The 25,438-nt window shown below is 45.2% G+C and overlaps 3 protein-coding genes across 3 annotated transcripts; all 3 read right to left on the bottom strand.

The window, feature by feature from the left end:
• Positions 1-4,509: 4,509 nt before the first annotated feature.
• On the bottom strand, positions 4,510-8,271 carry LOC136760075 (transmembrane protein 182-like). The gene is made up of 5 exons (XM_066715321.1): positions 8,019-8,271; positions 6,789-6,912; positions 6,370-6,468; positions 5,735-5,872; positions 4,510-4,853 (listed from the first exon to the last, which is right to left on the bottom strand). Exons 1-5 carry the CDS (start codon positions 8,193-8,195, stop codon positions 4,630-4,632), a joined length of 762 nt encoding a protein of 253 aa, XP_066571418.1. The 5' UTR covers positions 8,196-8,271; the 3' UTR covers positions 4,510-4,629.
• Positions 8,272-10,480: 2,209 nt separating this feature from the next.
• Positions 10,481-18,613, bottom strand: LOC136760074 (sodium/hydrogen exchanger 2). Its single transcript, XM_066715320.1, has 12 exons — positions 18,340-18,613; positions 17,436-17,899; positions 16,537-16,787; positions 15,408-15,625; positions 14,842-15,038; positions 13,216-13,305; positions 12,555-12,625; positions 12,047-12,208; positions 11,660-11,756; positions 11,291-11,407; positions 11,094-11,154; positions 10,481-10,841 (listed from the first exon to the last, which is right to left on the bottom strand). The coding sequence occupies exons 1-12, from the start codon at positions 18,578-18,580 to the stop codon at positions 10,627-10,629; spliced, it is 2,184 nt and encodes a 727-aa protein (XP_066571417.1). The 5' UTR covers positions 18,581-18,613; the 3' UTR covers positions 10,481-10,626.
• Positions 18,614-19,872: 1,259 nt separating this feature from the next.
• LOC136760073 (TLR adapter interacting with SLC15A4 on the lysosome) lies at positions 19,873-24,343 on the bottom strand. Its single transcript, XM_066715319.1, has 3 exons — positions 23,914-24,343; positions 23,287-23,470; positions 19,873-22,259 (listed from the first exon to the last, which is right to left on the bottom strand). The coding sequence occupies exons 2-3, from the start codon at positions 23,441-23,443 to the stop codon at positions 21,460-21,462; spliced, it is 957 nt and encodes a 318-aa protein (XP_066571416.1). The 5' UTR covers positions 23,444-23,470; positions 23,914-24,343; the 3' UTR covers positions 19,873-21,459.
• Positions 24,344-25,438: the final 1,095 nt, after the last annotated feature.

Raw genomic sequence — 25,438 nt, 5'->3', positions numbered from 1 at the left:
AGATAATAAAAGATAATAGGTTTTGATTTTCTAAAATAAATCCTCCCCTGGTTTTGCAGCCTCATTTTATGAAGAAACAAGGGGAGAGTGGTTTAATGTAGAAGCGTTAATGATGCTATCAAATGCTGACTTGCAGCCAGCACCAAAAAAAAAGAAGAAGGAAAAAGAGAGAGAGAAAGAGAGGAGGCCAGCGTTTCTGTTGCACCTATGCAGTCACAGCAGATACCCACACAGCCCTGGCAGATACCCACACATCACTGACAGCTGATAACATTCCCCCTAATATCCTTACCCGGTTTAATGTTTTACTAATACAGTTCACAGGGGCCCCCCAGTCCATTTGGAAATTATGCTGATGAGTCAAGTTAATTGCACTTGACGTGTCACAGAGAAGCACAGATATGTACATGCTATATGTGACTTGTGTATTATTTGAAGAAAGTGACGAATACCAGAGTGCCATCTACTCACCTATAATGATACATGCATTGTACTGGGCATGCTGTCACGCTGAAGTTTGTAATGACTTTCATTAAGGTCTTCATCATCATGAGTGCAGTCTGCCCACAGTTTAATCTGTAGACTGGGAAATTCAGCTTCTGACTGTGGGGTTTGGGGTCCTGAAACAGCTGTACACTGTGCTCTTCTCTGCACACTGCACCTCATTATTTGTTTTTTATCAGATGCCCCTGGCCAGGGTGACAAAATATACATTTTCAAATATGTGTCTGTCTATTTGTCTGTTGCTGGTATTGCAAACAAAACTGCTTCTCCTCTCACCTCCACTTCTCTTCCCTTTCATCTCCTCTATTTTTTTCTCCTCTTCTCTCTCTTCTTTTCTCTGGAAATCCCAGTTCCCACTCTGTTGTTTTCTTTTTCTTGGTTGATAAAAGGCAGAATTTGAATGGAAAAGGAATGCTGTGAAACTCTTTAGCCAGGGCTCGTGTAGCGAGAGCGTCTGCAGTCTTCTGCACAAGCCTGATGTTAATTTTATTAGCCGGTCCCTGACATTGTCTTATTAATTTCAATTAAAACCGATTTCTTGCCTGTGTGGATAATTCCAATTCTAATTGACCACCACCTACACACAGCAATGGGAGAATGCCTGCTTTCATGTTGCTTATTTCTTTATTTATTCATTTATGTCTCTTAGCCAGCCATCATTTCGATTATCAAGTGTCATTTCAGTTTGGTCCCCCCCACCACCACCTCACAAACAAAGATCCACAAAGTTCTCTTTGAAACAGGAAGCTGCTTGTAGTAGATAAGGTGCAAGAGGTATGTAGACTTTCTATCAAAAACTTCAAGGGCCCCCCAACACACACACACACACACACACACACACACACACACACTCACAGCCTGTCAACCCCCCTCCTCCTCCTCCCCTATTAACTGTTAATTTGGCCGAAATGTACATGAATGGCTAGGACTCCTCACTGGCTGACAGCGCCTGGCTCTGATATGGAAATATTGCTGGGCGCTGTGGGAGATCAGAGACAGTGTCGTGCCCCCCCCCCCATTGCAGACACATGCACAAGGAGCATCCCTCACAGAACCAGCTGACTGGAGGGGGGGCAGTACAGGGCGGGGGGGACAGGTGGCCTCTGTGCTGCTGCAGGCAGGCCTGGGGAACAGCTCGCTATTCATTTATCAAAGAGCCACGTCCGTTTGATGTGGTTTTCAATCAGTAGTGGATGTGCAATGTTTTCTCTTTGTGAGTGTGAGTGTGTATATGTGTGAGTGTGAGTCTGTGAGTGTGTGTGTGTGTGTGTGCATGTGCATGTGCATGTGTGTGTGCATGTGTGAGTGAGTTACAGAGAGAGAGAGATGGAATTTAGCAGTGTCTTTCTCCATGTAGTGTTAAAAGTTTACTTCTTTGTGTTGCACCCCTGTGAAACTATGAAGGCCATATTTTAATTTTCAGTCCTGTGGGGATGAGGTGTGAAGACTCTAATCTACTGTCTCCTTTTTTCCTCTTTTTTCATTTTTCTCCCCAGACTGCTGCAAGAAAATCGTCTGCAGTAAGACACACGGGGAACAGATTAAATTAATGATGCATAGCTTATATAAATTTGCCAACTATTCATGCATACATTAAACTCCCCTTTGAAAAAATTGTGGTAGATACAGATACTGACATGGCTAATATTTAATGTAATATGTACAGTACAGTTTCTGAACAGCCTTCTTGAACTGTCACAGCTACTGATTAGAGCTCTATTTTGAGTATAAAGTACAGCTTTCTCCTCAGTTTTAATTTTAAAGTACATTACAGTGCCTATGCTTAATATAAAAAATATCCAATACATTTTAAATATATACAGCATTTGTTTTTCTATTGTGAGCTTGAGTTAGGGACAATCTATTTCTCCTCCAAGCAAGCAATTTTTAGTAGAAATAATAATAATAATAATAATAATAATAATAATAATAATAATAATAATAATAATAATATAAAATCACCCAAATTAAACCTAAAGTGCATCAGGTAATATTTTCATAGCTTATCCGAAAGTGACTTTCTCAAGTACGTTTCATGGGGCAACAGTTTGGGGACTTTTACCTTTTTTTACATTTACATTTTAAAAATTAAGAAAAGCCTTGGTTATCTCATCATAATTTATCTCAGGATCATGTTCTGACCAGCCATTGTCTGGTGATCATGAGAGAACACATATGAAATCCTGAAATCTTGTTATACCAAGATCTCCAAAAAACAGGTATGAAATCCCACGTATGAAATCGTTTTGTTTTACTTTTTATGGCCCTTCACTCGTCTGTATCTTGTTTAAAGTCACTTTCATACATAGAACAGACACACAAACTGTATTGTAGAGTATATATATATTTACCAAAAACTCTCAACCGCATTCTTAAACAAGTAACACAAAAAGAACACGACAAACCAAATCCTCTCCCCGTTCTCTATGGGGCGCCAAATGTAAAACAGCACACCTTTTTTCAAGTGTCTTTTTTCACAGATTTAACTTAAATATTTTTTCCAGATTTAGTAAATACTTAAATACTATAAATATTTCATTTTTTAAATTAAATACTTAAATAAATGCTAAATCTCCGTTTTTGAAAAATAGATATTTATCATTTGATTAAATATTTAACTAAATCCTAAATCTCTGAGTCACAAAATAAATACATAGCTTTTAAATAAATATTTATTCTAAATCTAAATGTTAAATATAAATGTAAATGCTAAATATAAATATAAATGTTCAATCTAAAAGTTACATCTAAATGTTAAATCTAAATGTTACATATAAATATAAATGTTACATATAAATATAAATGTTAAATGTGGAGTTTGCAAAATAAATATATAGCTAATATGCAGGCTCAAGAGAAAAAAGCAGCAAATGTTTCAGCTTTATCACTGCTTAGGAAGCACAGCTCACAAAGCTCAGTTTTTCTGTTATGAAATTAACTTTGGGGAAATTAAAAACATGTTGAAACTTCATAAATGCATATCTTATGATGCATTCTAAATTAAACTTTATCTGAATCTCACAATCTCTCGTATATTGAGTGTTTTACACACAAGTATCCCACAATGCATCTGGTTGCAGGCATGCCCGGCCACTCTCACAGTGCGCTGGTTCAGTGAGTGACCACTGATGAGCAGGACTGTGTGTTATTTATTATAAATCCAATATGAGTGACCACTGATGAGCAGGACTGTGTGTTATTTATTATACATCCAATATGAGTGACCACTGATGAGCAGGACTGTGTGTTATTTATTATACATCCAATATGAGTGACCACTGATGAGCAGGACTGTGTGTTATTTATTATAAATCCAATATGAGTGACCACTGATGAGCAGGAATGTGTGTTATTTATTATAAATCCAATATGCTGGTGTGATTGTGGGCCAGTCTCTCAAAGGGGGAAACAATTATCTGTGAGTTTATACTTCCACTGGCCACTCACTGTATATAAAGTCCTGCCCTGACCCTCCCGCCGCATATGCAGTTCAGTGAATGTTTTTAATTCAGTTTTACTGGGAGCCAGTGTCCACATGGATCAGTGACCACTAGCTCCACTGACCGCATCACGAAAACAAAATCAGACAATTTGATGCTCCGACGATGCACCGAAACAGCTCATATTACTGAAGCCCCGCCCACTGATGTGAGTGGCTGACCTGACCAGAGGGGCGGGGCTGGATTTGCATGTTAGCTATATTTATTTTGCAAACTCCACATTTAACATTTATATTTATATTTAACATTTAGATTTAGATTTGACATTTATATTTATATTTAACATTTCTATTTATAACATTTAGATTTAGACTAAATAATTATTTAAAAGCTATATATTTATTTTGTGACTCAGAGATTTAGGATTTAGTTAAATATTTAATCAAACGATAAATATTTTAAAAAACTGAAATTTTGCATTTATTATAAGTATCTAAATAAAACAATGAAATATTTATAAATGTGGATAAAACTGCTTAAGTATTTACTAAATCTGGAAAAGAAACACAAGATATAAGTTTAATCTGTGAAAAATTACAAAAAAGAAAGAATTACAGAAAAGAAAGTATGTGCTGTTTTACATTTGGTGCCCCATAGTTCTCTCTCTCTTGTCCTGATTGGCTTATCATCTTTTCTTCTCGATGTACCGGCCAATGAAATAGAAGAGCAGCCCGGAAAGGAGGACCAATGGGATTCCAGCAGCAGCAAACATGAAGGACCAGCCGTATTGCGCGATGACCGTGGTGGGGTGGCAGGCCTCGCTGCGCTCCAAGAGGATGTAGCGTGGCACGTCAGCGGCCACCTCCTTCCACAGGGCGAACAGACACACCAGCAACAGGAACAGGACAGCTGCGGGACACACAGACATTCTCCATTTAAACTCCTCAGGCCCTTGTCTCCTCGAACCAGAGATTGTCCTCTGGGTTGGCCTGTCCCTTAGTGAGGATATTCGTAATCTTTTGTTCTTCAGACTGCAGAGACAGCCCTTTTCACCTGGCTCAGACTCCCATTCCCTCGACCCAGGTCCCAGGGCACGCTTGTGAGGTACCTGGAGTTTATTTTGTAGCTTAGAACAAAGTTTAAAAAACTAAAAACATTCAGCCAATATCAGAGATGCTGTTTTAAACACACAGCTCCCAGACCACTGTCTTCCTGGGTGGCATGCAAAATTATTTTCTGATTGGCTTGTCCCAGGTTCCCTTTGTCTCTCTCTCTCTCTCTCTCTCTCTCTCTCTCTCTCTCTCTCTCTCTCTCTCTCTCTCTCTCTCTCTCTCTCTCTCTCAGTACCTTGGCTAGTACTTGTGCTGTAGTAGGGGTTCACAAGCAGTGTTCCTCTGCACTGGATACAGACATCTGTCTATTTTAATCTAAATTGAGATAAATAATAACCTTGCTCCCTAGGCTGCATCCTCAAGCTAGGCCTCAGTCAGTGTTGGATTACTTTTTTTTTATTTCTGTGCCAGTTTTGCCTTTCAAAACCTAATGCAACCTATGTATTTTAAACTAAAGTAAGGTAGTAACAATAGTAATCAGAAGATGTAACACTACCTGTAACCGTCAGAATGTTTCTGCCTTCATCTGTATCCTATGTGAAATGTACTATCACCAAATCATCAGTTAGTTAATTAGCCTAAAACTTAAATAATATCTATAATCTCTAGCCTGCATTATGATAGCTCAATGCAGTGACAAACTCAGAGACTTGACACTCCTAGGACAGAGACACTCACCGGCAGAGATCAGGAAGGCTCCACCCAGTCTGTAGAGCTTGGCACTGATGAAGGGAACAGCACACACCAGCAAGAACCCCCCCGCCAGGCAAGCAGCCATCGCCAGCACGATGAACACTGTCCAGAAGCCCCTGAACACTGCAGAGATGTCGCCGCAGCAGCAGAACAAACGCATATTAGTTAGATATGGACATCACAACCTCTGAATACTGGTGTGTTTCAGAAGAGCTGAGGGGCCCAGGTGTAACTTTGGTATTAAATGTGCATGCATTAACTACAGTACACCACAGCAGCTTTGCCCTTGACCTGGGCAGCAAGGTGCTTGTCTTGGAGCATCCTTAGAGTTGAGGAATGCTGAAGGGGGAAACAGCGTCTTTTTGATAATTGTTTTCTGTTATTTGTAAGTGATTCTCAGTGGTAGTTCTTAGCTTTGTACTTATCGGGGGCTGGGGTGCTAGACAGAGTCATCTGGAGGATGTGGTGGTGGGGGAGGTTAAATTATACAGCACTTTACCCCCCCTCCCTCTTGGCACTGCCCTGCAAGTACCATATATTTCTATCAAATTTTCTTGAAATTATCATTTGCTATTTTTTTACTGTACTTCTTAAAACCACAGATATGTGGTGTACCGTACCTGCAGTGGCATCGTAGGAGGGATGTGGGACGGGCGCAATGGCAATGGGCAGGGGGAACAGGTACCCATGAACACACAGCTTGGAGGGTGGCTGGTTTGCTAGGAGATCACGGGAAAGGCTGCATTAGACACACAGTGTCGGCTAAAACTGCAGTAGTAACTGGTAAGGGCCTGTATAACTGTCGGCCTGTGAGTGTCTCTCACTGCCTTTGTGTGTCCTTGTGAGTGAGTTTGCGTGCATGAGTTTGTGTGTGTGTGCATTCTGAATCATTCATCATCAGTAAGGGTTGTTTGTGTGTCCATAGGTTATGACCTAAACAAAACTAAATCTCTGTCTGTCTGACTGACCATTACTGCCCTCTCTTCCCCATCATGGGTAGTGTGATTGGCAGCAAGGGGGACGGGGGGGCGGGACTCACTGAATAGGAATGTCCAGACGGAGTGAGACGAGCTGCCCTCCCGGAACCAGCAGCGCCAGAAGAACCCCTCATGATGGAAGGTGCGATGAGAGGGGGTGGAGTTCGTCTTTGTCACAGTGACTTCCTGGTTCACCGTTTGAGGGGAAGAGAGAGAGGAGGGGTTGACAGCGTTTGAGTGCAATGCCACACCTTGCTTTTGCAATTCCCTCCCAAAAGGCTACAACTGCTGCAACCCCCACTCACTCAGATTATTGGATTCTGTTTGATCTGCTCATTCAGTTGCAATCGAGACGATGTTGGTTTTCCCCCCAAAGACCCGCCCTCGTGGTGGAGTGGAGCCAGAAATGTTTTGGTGTTTAGTCACCCCTGCACTACAGCAAAGCACTGACAACGTCTGGGTCTGTGTTAAGAAATCAATTTCTTAATTGAAAACCTTCCGCTAATGAGATGCAGAACGCTTGTTGAGCAAGACTGTCTGTGTGTCACTGGGGGGTGCTGTAATTAAAATCTGATCACCCAGCACTGGATCCCGCCTTCACACCATTCCTCTCTCGCTCTGAGACTGGAGTCAGGCCAGTACAGGGCAGTGAATGCAAAAAGTCAAATCTTTCTGTTGTGGATTTGTAACTGATTCTCACATTTCAATGTACGCTCAGGGAAATCTGTGCCATAATTTAGTATTGATGTTTTTAGTTGATTGCCTCCTTATGCACAAATGTAGTCGTTTTTAAAAGGTGTGTGTGGGCGTGGGTTTGTGTGCATTATTCTTCTCTTTTTTATGAGCCCCTAGGCCTGAGAAAAGCTACACATAAACATAAATAGCACATATTGCCACACATATTGCATTATTTTCTTTGATTTCATAACAATTGTGTTATTTGGAGAAAAATAAAACGTTTTGTCTCCGTAATGGAAATTATGAATGAACAGGTTTGTCTAGTCACCTAAATTCTCCTTCAATTTCTGATTAAGTTTCAGCTGATTTCAATGTCATTTCTCAGTCATGAAACTTCCCCATTACACTCAAGAGGGTGGAAAATCTTTCAATCTTTCAAGTAATATTCTGTCCGACCATGAAACAATGAAAATAACTAATACTACTGAGAACAGCCAGCAGCACAGTACAGTGGTTACATTTTTGTAAACTTGGGACACTTTTTCTCTCTCTAGTGTTTCCCAGGAAGAAGAGCAGGGCTCCTTCCCCCTCCATATCCCCCGAAGCCCTCTTACCTTGGTGCCATTACTGGGGCCTGCTGTGCCAGTGTTGTTCCCAGGCTGTGGCGTCTCGTTCCCCTCACAGCTATCGCTGGCCAGGAGCCAGTAATCAGTTCCAAACGCGGTTAGGAAACACAGAAGGCCGGCTGTGCCCACGACGCCGGCCACGAATGCGGCAATGCCTGCTTTCATGGTGTCCCTGAAGCTAGATGAAGAAGTGTGGAGCTGTGTGAGGTAAAAAGAGGAGCTGGGACAGCCAGAGCTGAGAGCACAGGGGGAGCAGAGGGGAGGGGAGGAGGAGGAGGTGGCGGTCGAGGGGCTATTTTGAGACTCAGAATTAGCAGCAGCTCGGACAGGGGGCAGGCTGGGCCGGTATGAGTTTCTTACAGGACTGGGAGGCAGGCGATGACTCCATGAACAAAGATAACTCGCAAGGGAGAAAGCCGACCCCTTCATGTGGTTTAAAGGCAATTAGATCTCCCCAGATTACACCTTATGTGTGTGTGTGTGTGTGTGTGTTTACACCAGCTCGCCAAAAGAATTAACCCAGTCTGGCTTGACTCCAGAGGTGCCTTAGTTTTGCAATTTCATTTATTAATGGCAACTGCTTAGCCCCTGTGTGTGAAGTTGTGATGGGTGCAGAAAATAAATTAGGCAGTAAATACCAACTGCATATTTAGCCTTCTCTGCATTCTAGCTGCAGGGTGTGGGGCTGGGCTCTGACATGGGGGTGCCGGGCTCTGACAGAGAACAGACTGCTGCCTTTCTTTAACTTTTTTGGGACTAAAAGACTTCTGCCTCACACAAGGCCCCACACGAAGCCTCATATGAATACCCTCAGAAGCAGCACAACTGTTACAACCTGCACTAAAATATCAGCCTTCTGCATGAGTGTCTGAGTCAGGCCCCCCAGCATGATGCCCAAGGCCAAGCTCCAGGTGTCCGCTCTGACCCGTGTGTGTACAGCATGGCGCAAGGCACTGTACCTGTGCTGTGTGTCAGTGCTGCTCATTCTAGCACAAATAAAAAATTAAAAAATGTATTACAGGGAGGTAATGCAGGAGAGGATTAGGAGACAGAGGGTAACCTGAAACTGAGAGACAGCACTGGGCTGGGCCTCACACAATTTCTCAATATACTCCCCAAAGTATACTCCGTACAGGTCCTGTTTTATCGACCTGAGTAACATCACCTAGTGGATAAAACTGGTTAGGACAAGTGCTTAGGGAATAAGGTTTATAATGGGTATAATTTCAGCTGAGTGACAGATATCCAGGATTAATACAGTATTAATGACTGTTCACAACAGCGCTTTGATCTTGCTTAATTGAGCGATATTGATGCAGCTTGCTTTGTTCTCCTGCGCAGATGCTAAGAGAGTTTGATTGAGGGTTACCTTCATATGCCATGTTATTGTGCTATGCTTTATTAATTTTTCCTCCATTCATGGTCTTAAAGGTCCACCCTTGTCCCCTGCACCCCCATAGATCCCACCCTCCTGGGGTGTCAGAATAATTTCAACACTTAACCTCAACTATCATCATGTGTTTTTCCTGCCACTATTCACTTTGGTGCGAGACACTGGGGGGGAGAGAGAGGGAGGGAAACAGAGAGAAGGGGAGAGAGAGAGTAGGGGGTAGGGTGGGAAGAATATACAAGTTTTAAATTGAATACAGTACTCAGGTTCTAATAAATTTACAGTTATTAAAAAGGTATGGAATTTCATATAGTGTGTACTAGCTGAAATATGAAAAAAAAAATGTTTTCAGTCATGGGATCTTCAAGTTTCATGCTAAAATAAACATTTTGAACACTGCCAATGCCTAGTTCAGTAATTTAGTTTTTGGTTAGTAGCTGATCTTTTAACTTAAGAGCTCTCAAAGTGGCAGTTTTTAATTTCAGAAATATTAGTGATGACATAAAATGACCACTAGAGAGCAGGGTTTTATCATGGTTTGCTAAACCCCCCAGACTCAATATTTCAATCCAACATTTGCACTACCAGACTACAAGACTTTAAAGACTTGATTATCTGAGATTTATGTATCTCATTATTATGTAAAAGCGACAGTGAGAAAGTTACACTCTGTGTGTAGATATACAGTGTATATATACAGTTTGCATCTTTTTCAAAGTAGCATCTACTGCCATTATACCTGTTAAGTGGGCCTGTTTCGCAAGCAAACACTGTCCTCCTCAAGATTTGGGCAGAGTCAAGACCATCCAAGAAAGGTTATCCAGACACCATCCCCACTTAACTAGACACACCGCTGTGTCCTCCCTGGCCATCAGGCACAGCTGACAAGGTCAAGGTTCTGTCACTTTCAGTTCCCTCAAGCCACAAGTGTCCCTGGGAGACCCCAGCAGTTGCCCATCAGCTGCCTCTGGGTAATCCTTCACATTTCTATATATTTATATTCTATATAACTTGTATTTTATACCACATCCTATTAGCCAAGTCAAAACATCAGAAAAAATTTGGTCTTTGACAATGCTTTATTGGGGGAAACTGGTCCAGCCTGAGTGCCTGTCCAGTATCTGTGAAGCAGCTGTGGCACCGTTGCTGAAGTTCTCATCTCAGGCTTCATCAGAGGCAACTAGAGGGGAGGCAATAGTTCTGTGGCTACTTCTTCCTCTCATTTTCCAATGAGAAGCTGAGTTTTTTGGGGGGTCTGTCCTGGCTTCTGGCTCTTGCGAAGTTTAGAGTCAGGGCCCCGGTGGCTCTGCTCTCCAGCCACCCCTCGCTGGGAGACCTCAGCCCGTTTCCTCTCTGCTCTGCAGGGGCACACAGAGCAGGGACACAGGCCTGCATGGAGACAGGCCTGTTACTAACGTCCACTGTGCAGAAATGGAGAGAGAGAGAGAGAGAGAAAGAGAGAGAAACTAGGGTTGGCAAGTATTACTAGAGTCCACAACACATAAGTGGACTCTAAAAAATACTAAATCCATTAACAACAAAAACATTTGTATTTTTAACTTCATTTTAAGAACTAAGCATCTGAATGGAGAAGGCACCGCTGACTTTCGGATTACAGAAGCAGAAGGTCAGATAGAGAGAGGGGACCTGGGGAGAACTGCACCTGGACATACCTGTGAGAGATCTGCTCAGTCCTCTATCTAACTGCCCGTCAGAATATCCACCGTGGTCACTCTGTGGAAGGAAACAGCAACCACCATCATCCAGAACAGACAACTCCCAGTGCATTCAAAGAACCCGGGCCAGATGGTATAATTTATATGATATACTGTATAATATGTGGAAAGGGGATGTGTGTGTTGATTTGTACCTGTGTGTCAGTCCTCAGGACACTGGCCCCCAGGCTGTGATGTCTCCTCATGTTGGGCCTGCTGGGCTGGTCAGCGGTGATGTCAGGGTGCAGGGTGTGTCTACTGTATGCTGGCGTCTGCTGGCCAGAAAAGGACACCCCTGCTTAGTTCTGTACTTTCCCCTTCTGTGTTCCCTTCATCTCTTTGCTCATGTCTCCATCGCTCCCATTCCCACCTTCCCTCCCATCCTCTCTCTCTTATCCCTCTTCATCTCCCCATCCAAGTCCCCATCTTTCTATCTCCCTCCCTCCTCGACCCCTGCTGTCCTCCCTCCCTCACTGGCCCTCCCTCGCCCCCTCTCCGGGCCCTCTCTGTTTCTCAGTGTGCACCTTGTTTCTGAAGTTGTACAGGTTTCTGGACAGCAGCCTCCTAATAATCTCCATTTCCTCTGGGAGGAGTGGTCTGTTGGTGGGTGGGGCTCCTCCTCTGCCAACAAAATAAAACTAGCAGTGACCACAACAACAGGAAGAGGGAGAGGAAGAACAGTAGGTATAGCCTGACCTCTGTGTGACCTGGGGTACAGTTTGTGTTGGTCTGGTGTGTGAGCTCTCTAGTTTTACTTCTTTCTGTCAGATTTTTTAGCAGAGAACTATCTACATTATTAGTGTTGTGTTTACTGACAATGATGGTGAGTTGTTAGCACAGGGCAGGAGCAATGTTGTGACAACTTGGGGACAGGCTGTGCTGTGTGGCGCTGTGCCTGCAGCTCTGCTCACGCTGGCTTGGTGCTGTCCCGGCCCCCTGGCCCCTCCTGTCCCTCTGGCCCCAGGGCATCCTGTCTCTCCAGCTGCTGATACACCAGCACAATACTGGACTGTGGCTGCTTATCATCCCGGATCAGCAGCCTCTTCAGGTACTTGCTGTTGAAATGTTCAAACCTGACGAAGACACACAGGTACGATGGCATAGAGATCAAATAAAAAATCTACCTTCACTTCAGTTCAGTTCAGTTTAATGTGTTTTTAGTTTAGCTCCCCAACATGCTCCCACTGAAAGGGTGATTCCCACAGAAAAAGGAAACGAAAACCAAAATCTCCTCTAGGATATAAGAGACTGTTATAGGAGAAAATAAACTTCTGGGGTCCCAGGGCGTGAGGCCCAGGCATAATGGTTGCCTCCCCTCCTCGCAAAAAATTGAGAAAAGCACTGGAGTTTTCATGCCCCCTTGTCAGTTTGCCTCCCATGCCAGCAATGTTCCTGTGTCCCTATTGTATACCCCCTTACCTGTCTTTCCAGTAGTGCTCCCCACAGCACCCCGTGATATCCTCTATGCCTGCCAATAGGTAGTTCAGCAGCTGTGGACAAAGCAGCAGAGGTACAGTCCACCACTGGTCAATAACAATGCCAAAGGTGGGGTGCTTATTTGGGGTGCTGGCTATTACTGCACAGCCATTTCCTTATGAAAGCTGCAGGCAGGAGGAGTCATATGATGGGGTTGGGGTGTCATGTATGATTCGAAATGACATTGATTTTGTATTGTATTCAGAATATAGTGTAAAAGGTGTGATAGTGGATTGGTATCATAGCCTGTATCTTTCATGCAGTGGGGTCCCCCCCCTCCCCACACACACTCTAAAGCGGTTCTCTTAGTTATACATATAACAACATAAGAACATAAGAAAGTTTACAAATGAGAGGAGGCCATTCGATCCATCGTGCTCGTTTGGATCCTATCCAGTCTATTTTTTAATGTTCCCAAATTTTCATCTTCAACCACATCACTGGGGAGTTTGTTCCAGATTGTGACAACTCTCTGTGTGAAGAAGTGTCTCCTGTTTTCTAGAGATATGTCTGTCTCTAAAGGTGTGTTGCACAGCTGTACAATGTAGTTGACGGCGCCCCCTCCAACACATTGCCAAGAGCAGCCCCAGGGCCTCTCACCCACCCTGCTGTGGATCTCTTCGCTGACTGTGGGGATGGCCTTCTTCCTCCTCTTCACCTCCAGCAGCTCTACCAGCGGCTTGATGGTCATCCCCTGTGACAGCAGCAAGAATATCAGAGCTATCTCTCTCTGAATGTCACACAACGCCTGTCTCTCCACCTCACATGTCCTGCAGGGCCTGGCCTCAAGGTGTCCCAATTAGTGAGTCATGGGTATCTTGACAAGCAGGGATACAGTGCAACCAGGCTAGTAATGGACAGTGCAGCTGAATTAATATGTGTATATCAATATCTAGGGGATTTCCAGGACCTTGGCTGGTTACTGCTTTATTAGATTTCACACACAGTGACATTAGCAGGGTCTGTTAATTTCAGATGAGTGGAGTGATAGTGGGACAGAACGGAAATGGGCAGATGTTTAATTTAAGCGCTTTGTTTTGAACACAATTAAAAGTTGCCCCTTCAAGCCACACCTTCCCAAAGCTGGTGTTTCTGCCAGTTGATTTTAAAATACAGTCAAGCAACTCTGGAAGCTCAAATTTATATAACCATCTATGTACATGTTGCATAAAGCAGATTTTAAAATGCCTTTAACAAATTAAACCCAAAATATGATCATACAGGCACAGAAAACAGACAAGAAATTGCGTTGCTGTGTGCACATATTTGCAGTGAGAGCAGTCAGAGGTTTCATTAAACCCACCTCATGAGGTCAATTAAGCAACTTAATTTTCTTTAATTGCAGGGGCTTACGTTCATGTTCGCTTTGCTACAGAATACCATCGGGTTACTCCTGATTCAATGTACATCCTAAGAGGCCTGGGCTGGCCGACGAATCCCCATATTATCAAGCCAGAGTGGCAAAGTTTTTTACTGCATCTCTAAGATTACAGGGAAACGTGCTAATGGTGAAATTGCTTTTAATTTACAGGCTCTTACAGCATGACGGGTCTGTTAAAATCGTTCAAGCATCTAAAAACAGCATGCAAATGAGGGCATAACATTTTAACACGCAAAAAAATCTGTGTGTAATGTCAAAGAAAAGAAAAAACGAAGGCCAGACACAACTTATTAAAAATGGCTTGTGTTTGCTGTGAGGAAAATAGTAAAGTTATTGAAAGATGCATTCAGGAGCTTCGCCCTTCTGCTGGTAGGTGGAACAGTAATGCTTTGGCAATTTTACAAGAACATTTGATTTGCTCATAAATTGCACCAGTTTTACTATTAACACGATTCCTTGTTAGGAATGTCTTACTGGAGGCCTCAGCAAATGGGAGAAGTGGGGGTGATTGTGTTATTAATCCCTTAAGCTCCACTGGGGCTGACCATCAATGGCACTTGTGAGAGAGCAGGGTCCCACGGCCCTGGTCCTGGAGAGGTCATGGTTCAGCCGGTGCAGTACCACACAGTGCTCTCCAGGAGCAGATCTGCAGGACTCTGCTCTCTCATGGGTTTCACCCAGTGGAAAATCAAGCTGTCTGCCTTTCACAGCACCTGACTGCAGGTCTGCGTCTGTTCCTGCTGTGTATGTGTCTGTCAGTGAATGTGCGTGTAAGTGTGTGTGTGTGAGTGTGTGGGATTGAGAGAGAGGGTGGTGGGGCTGTATGTATGTGTGTTGGGGGGGCTGTACCTGCACAAACACGGTGAACATGATCACCACGATGGTGGTGGTGATGAACAGCTTCTTCTTGGGGAAGTCGTCAATCAGGAACACAAGGGAGAAGCAGATGGCCCCTCGCAAGCCACCGTAGGCGATGATGAACTGGTCCTTGAAGGTGATGGCGTTCCTGCGCAGGCGGTTCACCATGGCAGTCAGGAAGAGTACGCCTGAGAAGAGCAATGTCAGTCACTCAGTCAGTCCTTGCTGACAGGACTGCTATTTACTCAGGCACTTTCAATGTGTTTTAGCATTTGCAAACTGAACCCCAAAACGTCTTAACCTCAAGCCCTGCTGGCACCATAATAATACTCAGTGTACATTAGTATTTAGCAGTGGTTCCTGTGCCAACAACACCAACACCAACAATGTTCATTCACATATCACAAGTGTGTGTGTCTGTGTATGTTTGGCTCCGGGTGTGTGTCCTCATGTCTGTGTTTCTCTGTAGTGCTGCGTATCTGGGAATGTGTCTGTCTGCCTGAGCATGTGTGTGTGTGTGTGTGTGTGTGTGTGTGTGTGTGTGTGTGCCCACGTGCCTAGAGCTCTCCAGAAGAGGCAGAAGAAGAGTGTGAAGGAGACAAAGGCCCAGTTCCACATGTGAACATCCTGGATGGTGGACACGCCCAGGAAGATGAAGATCAACGTCTCGCTCACGCTGCTCCACATCTTCAGGAAGTACTTGATGGTGGTGTTGGACTTCTGGGATGCGTTGGCCTCCACGTACTGCTTCATGGTCACGGCACAGGTGATGATCCTGAGATGCACACACACATACACACACAAACAAATAAACACAGAGGGAGAGGCACCAGTTGAAAGGTTCTGTCTGTAAACCATTTTCACCCCTACCGACCTATTTTGTCTGGGTGCAATTGTATTAACAAAGCTGAGTCAGTGAACAAGAAATGGACCAGAACTCACAATATATGTTGATGAAATTAACAGTAAAAGGCTTAAAAATGATTAATAAAGAACCTACAGGCTCAAAGAAAAGAACAACAACAAAACAAAATATATATATATAAAGAAAATTGTGGTTGCCTCTTCTCCAGCTTCTGAGGCCTTATCTTCAGATTGGAATAGGGGCTGAGATAAAAAAGTTATTAACATGGAAAAGTACAGGTCTGCACAGTGGAGACAGTCAGCTTTGATAATTTATAATTTTAAGCCTGCGTCTCGCCCCCGTTTTCAACGTGTTCTGTTGTCAGTGAGCTCTTGTCTTGTGAATGAGGTGCCTGTCTTTATTTCCCACGGTTGTCATCCACGCTGTACCTGAGTGTGGAAATCGGAGTGTGTGTGTGTGTATGTGTGTGTGAGCGTGACTTTTCATCCTTGGTGAGTGAAGGACTACTGTTTACATGTATGTGAGTGTGTGTGAATGAGTGCTTGAATGTTCTCATGTGAGGAAATGACTGTGTGCGTGTGTGTGTTTGTGTGAGAGAGAGAGAGCATTTGTGTAAAAGACTTTTCGTCATTTGTGTGTGAAGGACTACTGTGTGTGTGTGTGTGTGTGTGTGTGTGTGTGTGTGTGTGTGTGTGTATGTGTGTGTGTGTGTGTGTGAGTGTGTGTTTGAGAGAGAGTCACAATGTGTGTGTGTGTGTGTTTAAGAGAGAGTCAATAATCTGTGCATGTGTACGTGTGCGCCTGCTCCTGAAGCAACCCACGCCATGATCCCGGAGAAGTGGAATATCTCTGAGGTGAGGTAGGACAGGTAGCTGTAGAGGAAGACGAAGAGCGGTGCGATGACCTGGGCCCTGGCGGTGAAGCGCGTGGTGAGGGCAGCAAGCAGCCCAAGCACCAGCCCCACGCACACACCCCCCACCCCTACCACCACGAACTGGCATGCCCCCACGGCCACGTCTACCCCCGACACCGATGACATCCGCAGGAACGACTCGAACAATTTGTACAGGACCTGAGGTGGAGATAGAGAGAAATGGGGAGACACAGAGGAAGAGAGAGACAAGTGAGAAAGAGAGGCACAGAGGAAGAGAGAGACAGAGTGAGAGGTGGAGGGACATAGGAAGAGAGATGTAGAGAGACAAAGATACATATATATATATGTATGTAGAGAGAGTGAGAGAGAGAGAGAAATGACATGACTGCACTGGGCCCAGCTCTGCAACCCCCTGTCTAATGCCAACCACATCCTCTGCCCCTGCTCCCTTCACTCTGCGCTCCGCACTGTAAACATCCCACCGATCCCAAGACATCAGTGTGAAGATGGAGGACTAGTTCCAATGCTCATTCTGCACTGTGTTTCGCAAATAATGGTTAGATTTAGCCTGATGTAATCATTGCATTGTTATTAAGGATGGTTCGCTCTGTGCCGGTTCTGTACCTCCAGATGAAAGCTGAGTTGGCCCCCAGTCCAGAGCTTTGCAAAATCTGACTCCGCAATTCTATTAGTCATATTTATTGATCTGCAAGCATGCGACTCCTTATGTTCCACACCAGGGAATGAAATAGCCACAAAATTCACCTCCAGGCCCCATTCAGGGAAGTCAGGCCCCAGCAGCAGAACCCCCAACAACCCACTCCACCCCCACGCACCCCCACGCACCACAGTGACAGCATCATTGAGCAGCGACTCCCCGAACACCAGGATGTGCAGTTGCTCATTGACGTGGATCTCCTCGAACACGGACAGCACGGCCACGGGGTCCACAGCTGCGATCAGGCTGCTGAACAGCAGGCAGTGCAACAGCGACAGGTCCGCCAGCTCCCAGGGCCCTGCCTGGCACACCCCGTACAGTGACAGCCCGATGCCAAGCACATTCCACAGCGTGCCCAGCACCGCGTACCACAGGATGGTGCCCAGGTTCTCGAAGAACAGCCGGCTGGGCAGGAAGTAGCCAGCGTCCAAGACGATGGGTGGCAGCAGGTACAGGAAGAAGGTGTCGGCGCTCAGCACAGGCGGGGCCATGTGCCACACCCCATAGATGATACCACCCACCAAAAGGCCCACCATGATTAGCAGGCAGCTCTCAGGTACCACTGCTGGCACGCGGCCGGACCAGTGGAACCCTGACCCAGGGCACAGGGGGAGCAAGGGAGATGACACAAATGAGAGTGGGCAATGGAGACAGACAGGGGATAAATGTTATGCATTCTGTGAGGCAGTGGGAACAATCAAATGATAACCGACATGCATTGCCACAAAGCTACACAGGATATACACACTATTACACAAAGTCTTTGTAAATGTTTTTGTTTTTAAAAGTAATACAGCACTTCCACAGTGTTATTGAAATATTATAGTCATTAGCTCCATTTTGATTACAATGCAGTTTTTCAGGGGGCCCAGTAAAAAAATGCAGTATTTCACAAAACTTCACAATTGCATTAATACATTCATATTTTTATTTTGTCTTGTCTTCCATTACTTCCATTTCTATTTATGTTATGTTATTCTCATCCTGTAAAGACACTAAATGAGGCATTCAAATGGACAAACAATCACTTACCTAGTTTAGCCAGAGAGGCCAGAGTGATCCAGAGCCCTATTTCAAAAGGAGCCCGCACATGGTGATAATCCACACTGAAGACCCTCAGCCTTCTGGAGACAGGGTGCTCTTCCTCATGCACGGAGGGGGCATGGCTGCTGCTGACATTGATGGGAGAGAGGCGGGGGTCCTGGGCAAGGGAAAGCGTCAGAGCTGCCTGGCAGAGGTAGGTCAGGAGAGTGAGAGTCCAGAAAGCCTGCATCTCTGCTGGCTGGGCTGGGAGAGACTGGGCAGGGCGCAGTGCAGGGGTGGGCAGGACAGTGAGCAGAGCTGCACTGGCTCACTATATCTGCCTGTCTCTCCACCACACCCCTGCAGGGAGCCGGCTCCCCAGCGTGTCTAGCTGAGTTGGGATAATTGATGCACTCAAAGCTTAATGTGCACTGGAATCTCTGAGCAGGCTGTTTGTATTGACAGCACAGTGCAGTATCGGGCTATTAAAAACCCTGGACTCCTGACCCCTGGTGATAAGTGCTGTGTTTTTTTCAGTGTTCTGAGCTTCACCCGGGACAAATGGCAGTGGCTCTCAGTTATGTGAACGTGCTCTGTGCTCTCCAGCTCTGTGTTCTTGTATTGGTTCTGTTTTTTGTTGGGGATTTTTGGTGCTTTTTGTTTTGGGTTTTGTTTTTAGAAGGAACAGGTTTTTTTGCATCAGACCAAGGGAAAGCTAGGTGCTTCAAGATGCATATGTATGCTTCAAATACTTATTCAAAGCTTATTATGTAATTGAATTCAATATTTTGTATGTTTCTTTGTATGTACAGATATATAGTTTGTGTGTCTGTATACCATATATGCACAAATACTTAATGCTCTGTGATCAATGTTTGACTGTTTGTCTATAACAAGCCGATACAGGGTGAGGATTCATGACCTGATCTTGCCCTCCAGGTCTGAGAGAGACCTGGGAGAAACAGGAGAGCCCCCAGCCAGCCAGGCATGCTGGCCTCCCGAAGAGGGCTGAAGAGAAGCAGATAATGTCAGTGACCATGGGGAAACCCTCCTTACTGTGCATCTCTGGCCTGCACAGGGCATGCAGGTATGGTGTTGCAGGAGAGATTATAAATAAATAGACACACAGAGAAGGCATCTCAGGGGTGAGCATCCCTGGTCCTGGAGGACCACATTACTGTACAGTGCATTACACTACAGTACAGTACAGTGCAGTACAGGGTTTTCTGTTTTTTCTCCTCCAATCCAAGCTTTTCAATAACTTTATGATGTCATTGTATTGCTGAACTGATCATCACTGTGTCCAGCTGCTGAGCAGTTGGACATTTATATGAAAGAGACTGAGAAACCCTGCAGGTCTAAGGCTGTCCAGCGCTGAGCAGCACATTCAGGAGTCTGGGCTGTGAGTCACATCAGAGCTACAGCATTATTACAATCACCATGAAGACTCAGATGTGATCATAGACAGTACCAGGGGTATAGTGCCAGAGTACACCCCCCCATAACCACCCCCAACCCTGGTCAACAATCCTTCAGAGAAAGTAAACTTTTAAAAGGAGAAGTTTTATTTTAGGATCATGACTGTTTTGAACACTGAATACATCTACAGTATTGTGAACTGTTTAACCTTCCAGGACACTCCTGTGTTACATGCACAAGCATTTCCACAAGCAATACCAAGGCACCACAGCAGGTGGCGACCTTCAACTGCATCTTCCTCTGCCAGCTGTGTGTGGGCCAGGATGCATCTGAAGTTTCTGAGTTCTGGAGCTCAGAGTTGACATTGTGACTGAAACCTGTACAAGCCAGGTCAGTGGAGTTTTGCTCTGTTTTTATCCAGTCTTCATGTGAGGCAGAGCTGCAGGCCCAGTGCTGAAGTGGCTGCTACTGTTATATTAAAAAACAAGACTGCTGTCAATTCATGTCATGAAGGAGGGGAAATAGTTTTTAAATAGAAGTAGCACTTTTAAAAGTGGCAGTTCCTCTTTCTCTGTGTGTGGGGGGGTTGATTCCGGTTTAGCTGTGTGCTTGCAGTACATGGATTTGACAGCATTTGTAGCAGAGGGTAAATAAACAAAACACATCATAGTTTCGATCTTTTTTGGCCTTTGGTTCAGGCCAAAGCTGCACACCTGCACCTCTGTAGCAGACGAGAATGGATATTGTGCTGAGCATTCATGGTGATGAGCGAAATTATTAATAACTGCAAAAAAGCAGGACCTGACCTGCTGAGGAAACCCATGATTCCCTCAGAACCCCAGGATCTGCCTGCTACAATGCCAGCCTGATCCTGTAGCACACAGAAGGACTTCACCAACTACTAATATACTTACTTACAATAATTAGAAATACAATGTAGGTTTAGAACACAAAAAGAAAAACACGTATTTACATATCAGTCACAGGATGAAAGATGGTTTTACCTGACTTGGAAAACTTTAAAATATGACATTCTAGTATGTTATGTGGAGTAATTAATTTTAATTGAATAAAATAATTGGTGAATTGATTAGTAAGTTGGTTGTGTGTGTTTCATTGATCTTATTGTCAGATGAACAACGGAATTGCATCGATGTACAGGTTCCATGCCTGGCACCTGCAGCCCAGTGGTCCCAGCGCAGTGACCAGGTCACTGCAGATGAAGTGCGGCGGGTGCAGCGCCGATCTTTAAAAACACACAGAATGTGTCTCAGATACAGTCACACCACTGTGCTCACAGGTTTATTTTTAAAACCTGTTTGTCGAGAAAAACGGAACAGATACAGACCTGAGGCTTACAATCTGGCTGCTGGTTCTGTTTAAACTGTCCTTGGAGACATACAGTGTACAGTACACAGTGTACTGTTTTAATAAGGAGGCCACCAGAAAGCTTCCGTGAGACGACCAGAGCGCACTGGAAGAACCGCACTGGTTGCCCGTCTAAGAACACTGCTAATATTCTTCTCTAAAAGAAAACACATACAAGCGCAGGCACAAATGAAGAACTTAAGGGACCCTTTTTTAATGGTCTCAAAAATATAATAATTTATATTGTTAAAACTTAAAAAGGGAAAGCATTACATTAATCAAGTTTTAACAACTGAAGTGCAAACAGGATGCAGCAGAAGCACACTTCACTCCCTGCCAGCCCTACAGAGCAGGGGCAACAGCAGGTGTGGCAGCAGTGGTGGTGGTGGGGGAGGCCTTCCTCTTGGGGGGCTCCAGGAACTTCCTCTGCTCGGCATTGGAGATGCGCAGCACGGGGGAGCTGAAGTGGGAGCCACAGCTGCCGTGGAGCCCACTCAGATAGTTGATGACGATGCTGCGTGCCCGGGGCACATCAAGGCCCTGCTCCTGGGACAGCTGCTGGCTGAGCTGCTGGACATTGTCCTGGATGAAGGAGGTGGGCAGTGCACGACTCGGAGAGCCGCACTTGACCAGGCTGTCTTGCAGGTACTGCTTGTATACCTCCAGAAGCTTGTTCTCCAGGTAGCTGTTGAGCATGGAGTTGGAGAGTGGCTCCCTGTGCAGGCTGATGCTGCTGTCCATCACCAGGTAGCCATCATCAGACCCTGACTCCCCCAGCCCCCCAGCCTCACACAGCCTCCCGGCCTTGCCCTGTTCCCCCCAACCCTGGAGCTGAGGCCCAGGCTGCAGTGCCTCCAGCCCCAGATCCAGGTCTCCGGATTGCAGCACAGGCCCCAGGTGGGTCTTGCTGTCCATCTGCGCAACGTACAGTCCCGAGTGTGCAGAGCTCCTGTCCCCGATGTGGTCACCCCCGATTTGCAGGTCAGGGTAGTCTTTGCAGATGCTGGTGCAGCCCCAGGAGCGATACAGCTCCAGCCCCATGTGCTCCTGTGGCTCTCTGCCCTGGATGGGCCGAGCCTCACTGCTCTGTGGCAGAGCTGGCTGCCGTGACCCCCGTGCCGGCTTGGTCTCCTCCTGCATCTCTGACCAGAGAAAGCAAAGCATGATCAGTTTCCATTCTACACAGTCACAACAGAAAGGAACTGAGCCAGCTGATTGAACATTCAGGGCATTGCCCCCAGCCTGAATTGTACAATCAAGTATATTATTATAAATTCCAATTGTCCATTATTTTTTATTTTTTATTTTGGAGATTGTTGTTGACAGGTACTGATTGATCAGATCTTAAATACTTAAATATTCTCTATCCTAGCAGCTTATGCTGAGAAGAAGCCTTGCTGAGGAGGATTTCACACCGCAAGATTTCACCGCACACACAAGATTTGTACCGCAGTGAATATGCAGGGTCATTTAGTGCTCTTAACCTTGTTTCTCCCATGCTCTGCACCTAATCACCTTGATTTTACAGTGCCTTGTTTTTACCACAGTTGAAGGATCCATGTCATATTTTGAGTGTGCCTTACTGCAGTATACTATGCTTTACCATAGTGATGTATGTATGAGTGACAGCAGTGAATGGACTCAGTCGCTCTGTAGTAAACAGGCCCCCTGGAGGACAGAGACGAGTGAGGCGGCACAGCCTGGACACAGGTGTGGGTGAGTTGCATAGAACCTGCAACTGTCAATGCACAACACAGTAATAAGCCTATAAAAGCTTCTGAACAACACTTTTAATCTGTAAATATATTTATTTCTCCGGGGAATTATGTTGTCACAGATAGATTGCCATTGGTTTATTTCCTGAAGTTAATTATTTGTAAGTGAACATACGGAACTGAGTTTGCCTCGTTTAACAAGGCCCTGCAGGGTGCACAAGCCTGGGCTCTCACCAGATACCGCAGTTTAGTTTGCTGTTGTGTCACGTGCATACTGCCTATAAGTTCAGGGCTGCTCATTTAAATTTGTTATAGGGTGGAGCACAGCCTGGACAACAATCCTATTGGTTTTGGTTGTGCTGTCCATAGTAATAAATAAATAAATACATAAATAAATACATTGAAAGCTAACCCCATGCAAACCCCCTCTCAAGTCCTCGGGCCCAGTGCTTACCCTCGCCGAGCTCGATGAATGTGGAGTCCTCTTTCCAGAGCTCCCTCCTGCTGCTCTGCCGGTGGTGGGAGTGGGCATGGGGGTGGACAGTCACGGTGGCAGTGCCATAGCAGCCCTCCTGATAAGCTTTGACCCTGATGAAGGCCTCTGCCAGCATGGCGTTTCCAGTGGTACGACAACGATGCTGGGTGGGGGGGAGTGGAAAAGACAATAGAGTGAACAACACTAACAACAACAACCAGTCATCCACACAGCTGTACCAGAGCAGCACGACCCAGAACGAGAGGCAAACTTCAAACCTACCTGGAGCCAAAAAAATATACGCCCCCTCCGGCAACCCCATCCCCGAGAGAGAATCCATCAAACAGCATAATGTGCACTGCGCACCACCATTCTGCAGATCTCGGCCACCGAGGGCTAGAACATTTCTGGTTTTCATTTCTGATTTTAATTAGTTAAAGAACCAATGGTTTAGGGACATCTATAAACCCTGTCGAACATCAGAACATTTGAGGAACAGTGGCGTTGGTGACAGGAAAGCGTTCAACATGGTGAGCAGCTTTGCCAATGAGAAACTGCCTTAAGTACCCAAAACTGCAGGCTCCTCACCTGCTAATAGTGACTTACCTGCTGTAGGATGATAGTAGAAGTGGTTCCCCTGTCCCAGCAAGTGTTTGCAAAGACCCGTGGAGCGAATTATGTCTCTTTCCAAGAGGACAGGGGTGTGGCGAAGCTCTGCTGTGTGGTCACCCAGTCTTCCCGCTTGCTGAGCTGTACCTGTCAGTCAGTGTCTGGTCTGTCTGTATGGGTGTATGTGCGCCACCGGTGGGAGCCTGGGGCCTGTGAGTGAGGGCGCACTGTGCTGCTCTGATGCAGCCCCAGCCAAGTGCGCTCTGGTACAGAAGATGATGAGTAACAGCAACGGCCTCTGACTTCCGCAAAAAGAAAAGACGGCCTACTCTTACACCATGGAAACAGGAACTCCTGCTCACAAGAGTGCTCAGGACAACTTTACGCGGTTCTGCGTAAAGCAGCTCTGTGGGTAGGGAAGTGTGTTTTAATACACTGCAGCAGGAAATAACCGATTCTAAAAAAAAAAAAAAAAAAAAACATCCATATTTAGTTGTGGTGAAGGATCGTGCGGAGTATTTTTGCTTTGGGGAATCGGGGGAGCTGTGTAGGGCACCAGACTATGTGTGGCCGAGGGCTGGGCTGGGTTGGCGGACAGCATTGGGAGAACCTTCGTAAAGGGGTTGTCCAGTCATGAGATCAAAGTCCTTTTTCCATTTCTCAGTTAAAGAAGTGAAAGAAATGTAGTGAGAGAGAGAAGAGGAAATGGGATACTTAGAATAGGACTCTATTTATTTATTTACAGCTTACTTGCCTTACTTACTTACTGAAATATGTAGTTATCATATTTACTGTATTTTACCAGATGTATTTCCAGCATTCACAAACCAACAGGATCATGCAATAGTTAACATATGAGTGCTTTATGAGCAAGCCTTTTGGCTCAACAAAGTTGCCTGAAGAACTGAAGGTTTTCAGATTAAACTCTCTCTCTCTCTCTCTCTCACACACACACTCTCACACACACACACACACACACACACACACCCATATACACGCACATGGCTCTCCAGGTCCAGGTCTGTGAACAGTGCAGCTGTTGCGTGTGGTGAATGAAAACTCCTTATATGGAGTGGATGGGAATGTGGATGTTTCTGGTCGACTGTCTGTCCAGTCTGAACTCTGAGTAAATCTAGCAAGGAGGATGTGATGACAGATGTGTTGTGAAACAGGAGTGGCTGTGGGTCAGTCAGTTTGTGTTGCAATAATGGATAACATTCTGCAATAATGAAACTGATTTTGGGTATGTATGCTTTTTGGTAATCCCATGACATGCAATGGAATGTAACAATTGTGATATATGATGTGTGTGTGTGTGTGTGTGTGTGTGTGTATGTGTGTATGTGTGTGTGTCTTAATGACATTGCAGACATTGCCTGTGGTCTCAGGGATTTAAAAGGAAGTTGGCATTACACCGGAAAATATTGCATTGGCATTCCCCAAGAGTTGGTCTCAAAACAGTATTAATCAAATCCCGAAAAGCTAGGGGAAGATTGACCAATTTCATCAATCGTTTCCTCAT

Source organism: Amia ocellicauda, chromosome 10 (assembly GCF_036373705.1).
Source record: "Amia ocellicauda isolate fAmiCal2 chromosome 10, fAmiCal2.hap1, whole genome shotgun sequence".
NCBI lineage: Eukaryota > Metazoa > Chordata > Actinopteri > Amiiformes > Amiidae > Amia > Amia ocellicauda.
Note: the sequence above shows the minus strand (reverse complement) of the source record. Positions and strands in the feature narration are given on the sequence as shown.

Coding starts and splice junctions, on each gene's coding strand:
- LOC136760075 (XM_066715321.1), bottom strand. CDS start 8,195: ATGAAAGCAGGCATTGCCGCATTCGTGGCCGGCGTCGTGGGCACAGCC. Junction 6,469..6,788: donor CGTCTGGACATTCCTATTCA/GTGAGTCCCGCC, acceptor GTGATCTCCTAG/CAAACCAGCCACCCTCCAAG. Junction 5,873..6,369: donor CTCCTACGATGCCACTGCAG/GTACGGTACACC, acceptor ACATCTCTGCAG/TGTTCAGGGGCTTCTGGACA.
- LOC136760074 (XM_066715320.1), bottom strand. CDS start 18,580: ATGCAGGCTTTCTGGACTCTCACTCTCCTGACCTACCTCTGCCAGGCA. Junction 16,788..17,435: donor TCAATGATGCTGTCACTGTG/GTGCGTGGGGGT, acceptor TCTCCACCTCAG/GTCCTGTACAAATTGTTCGA. Junction 11,757..12,046: donor CGGGACAGCACCAAGCCAGC/GTGAGCAGAGCT, acceptor TTTTGTTGGCAG/AGGAGGAGCCCCACCCACCA.
- LOC136760073 (XM_066715319.1), bottom strand. CDS start 23,443: ATGCTGGCAGAGGCCTTCATCAGGGTCAAAGCTTATCAGGAGGGCTGC. Junction 22,260..23,286: donor ATTCATCGAGCTCGGCGAGG/GTAAGCACTGGG, acceptor TTCTCTGGTCAG/AGATGCAGGAGGAGACCAAG.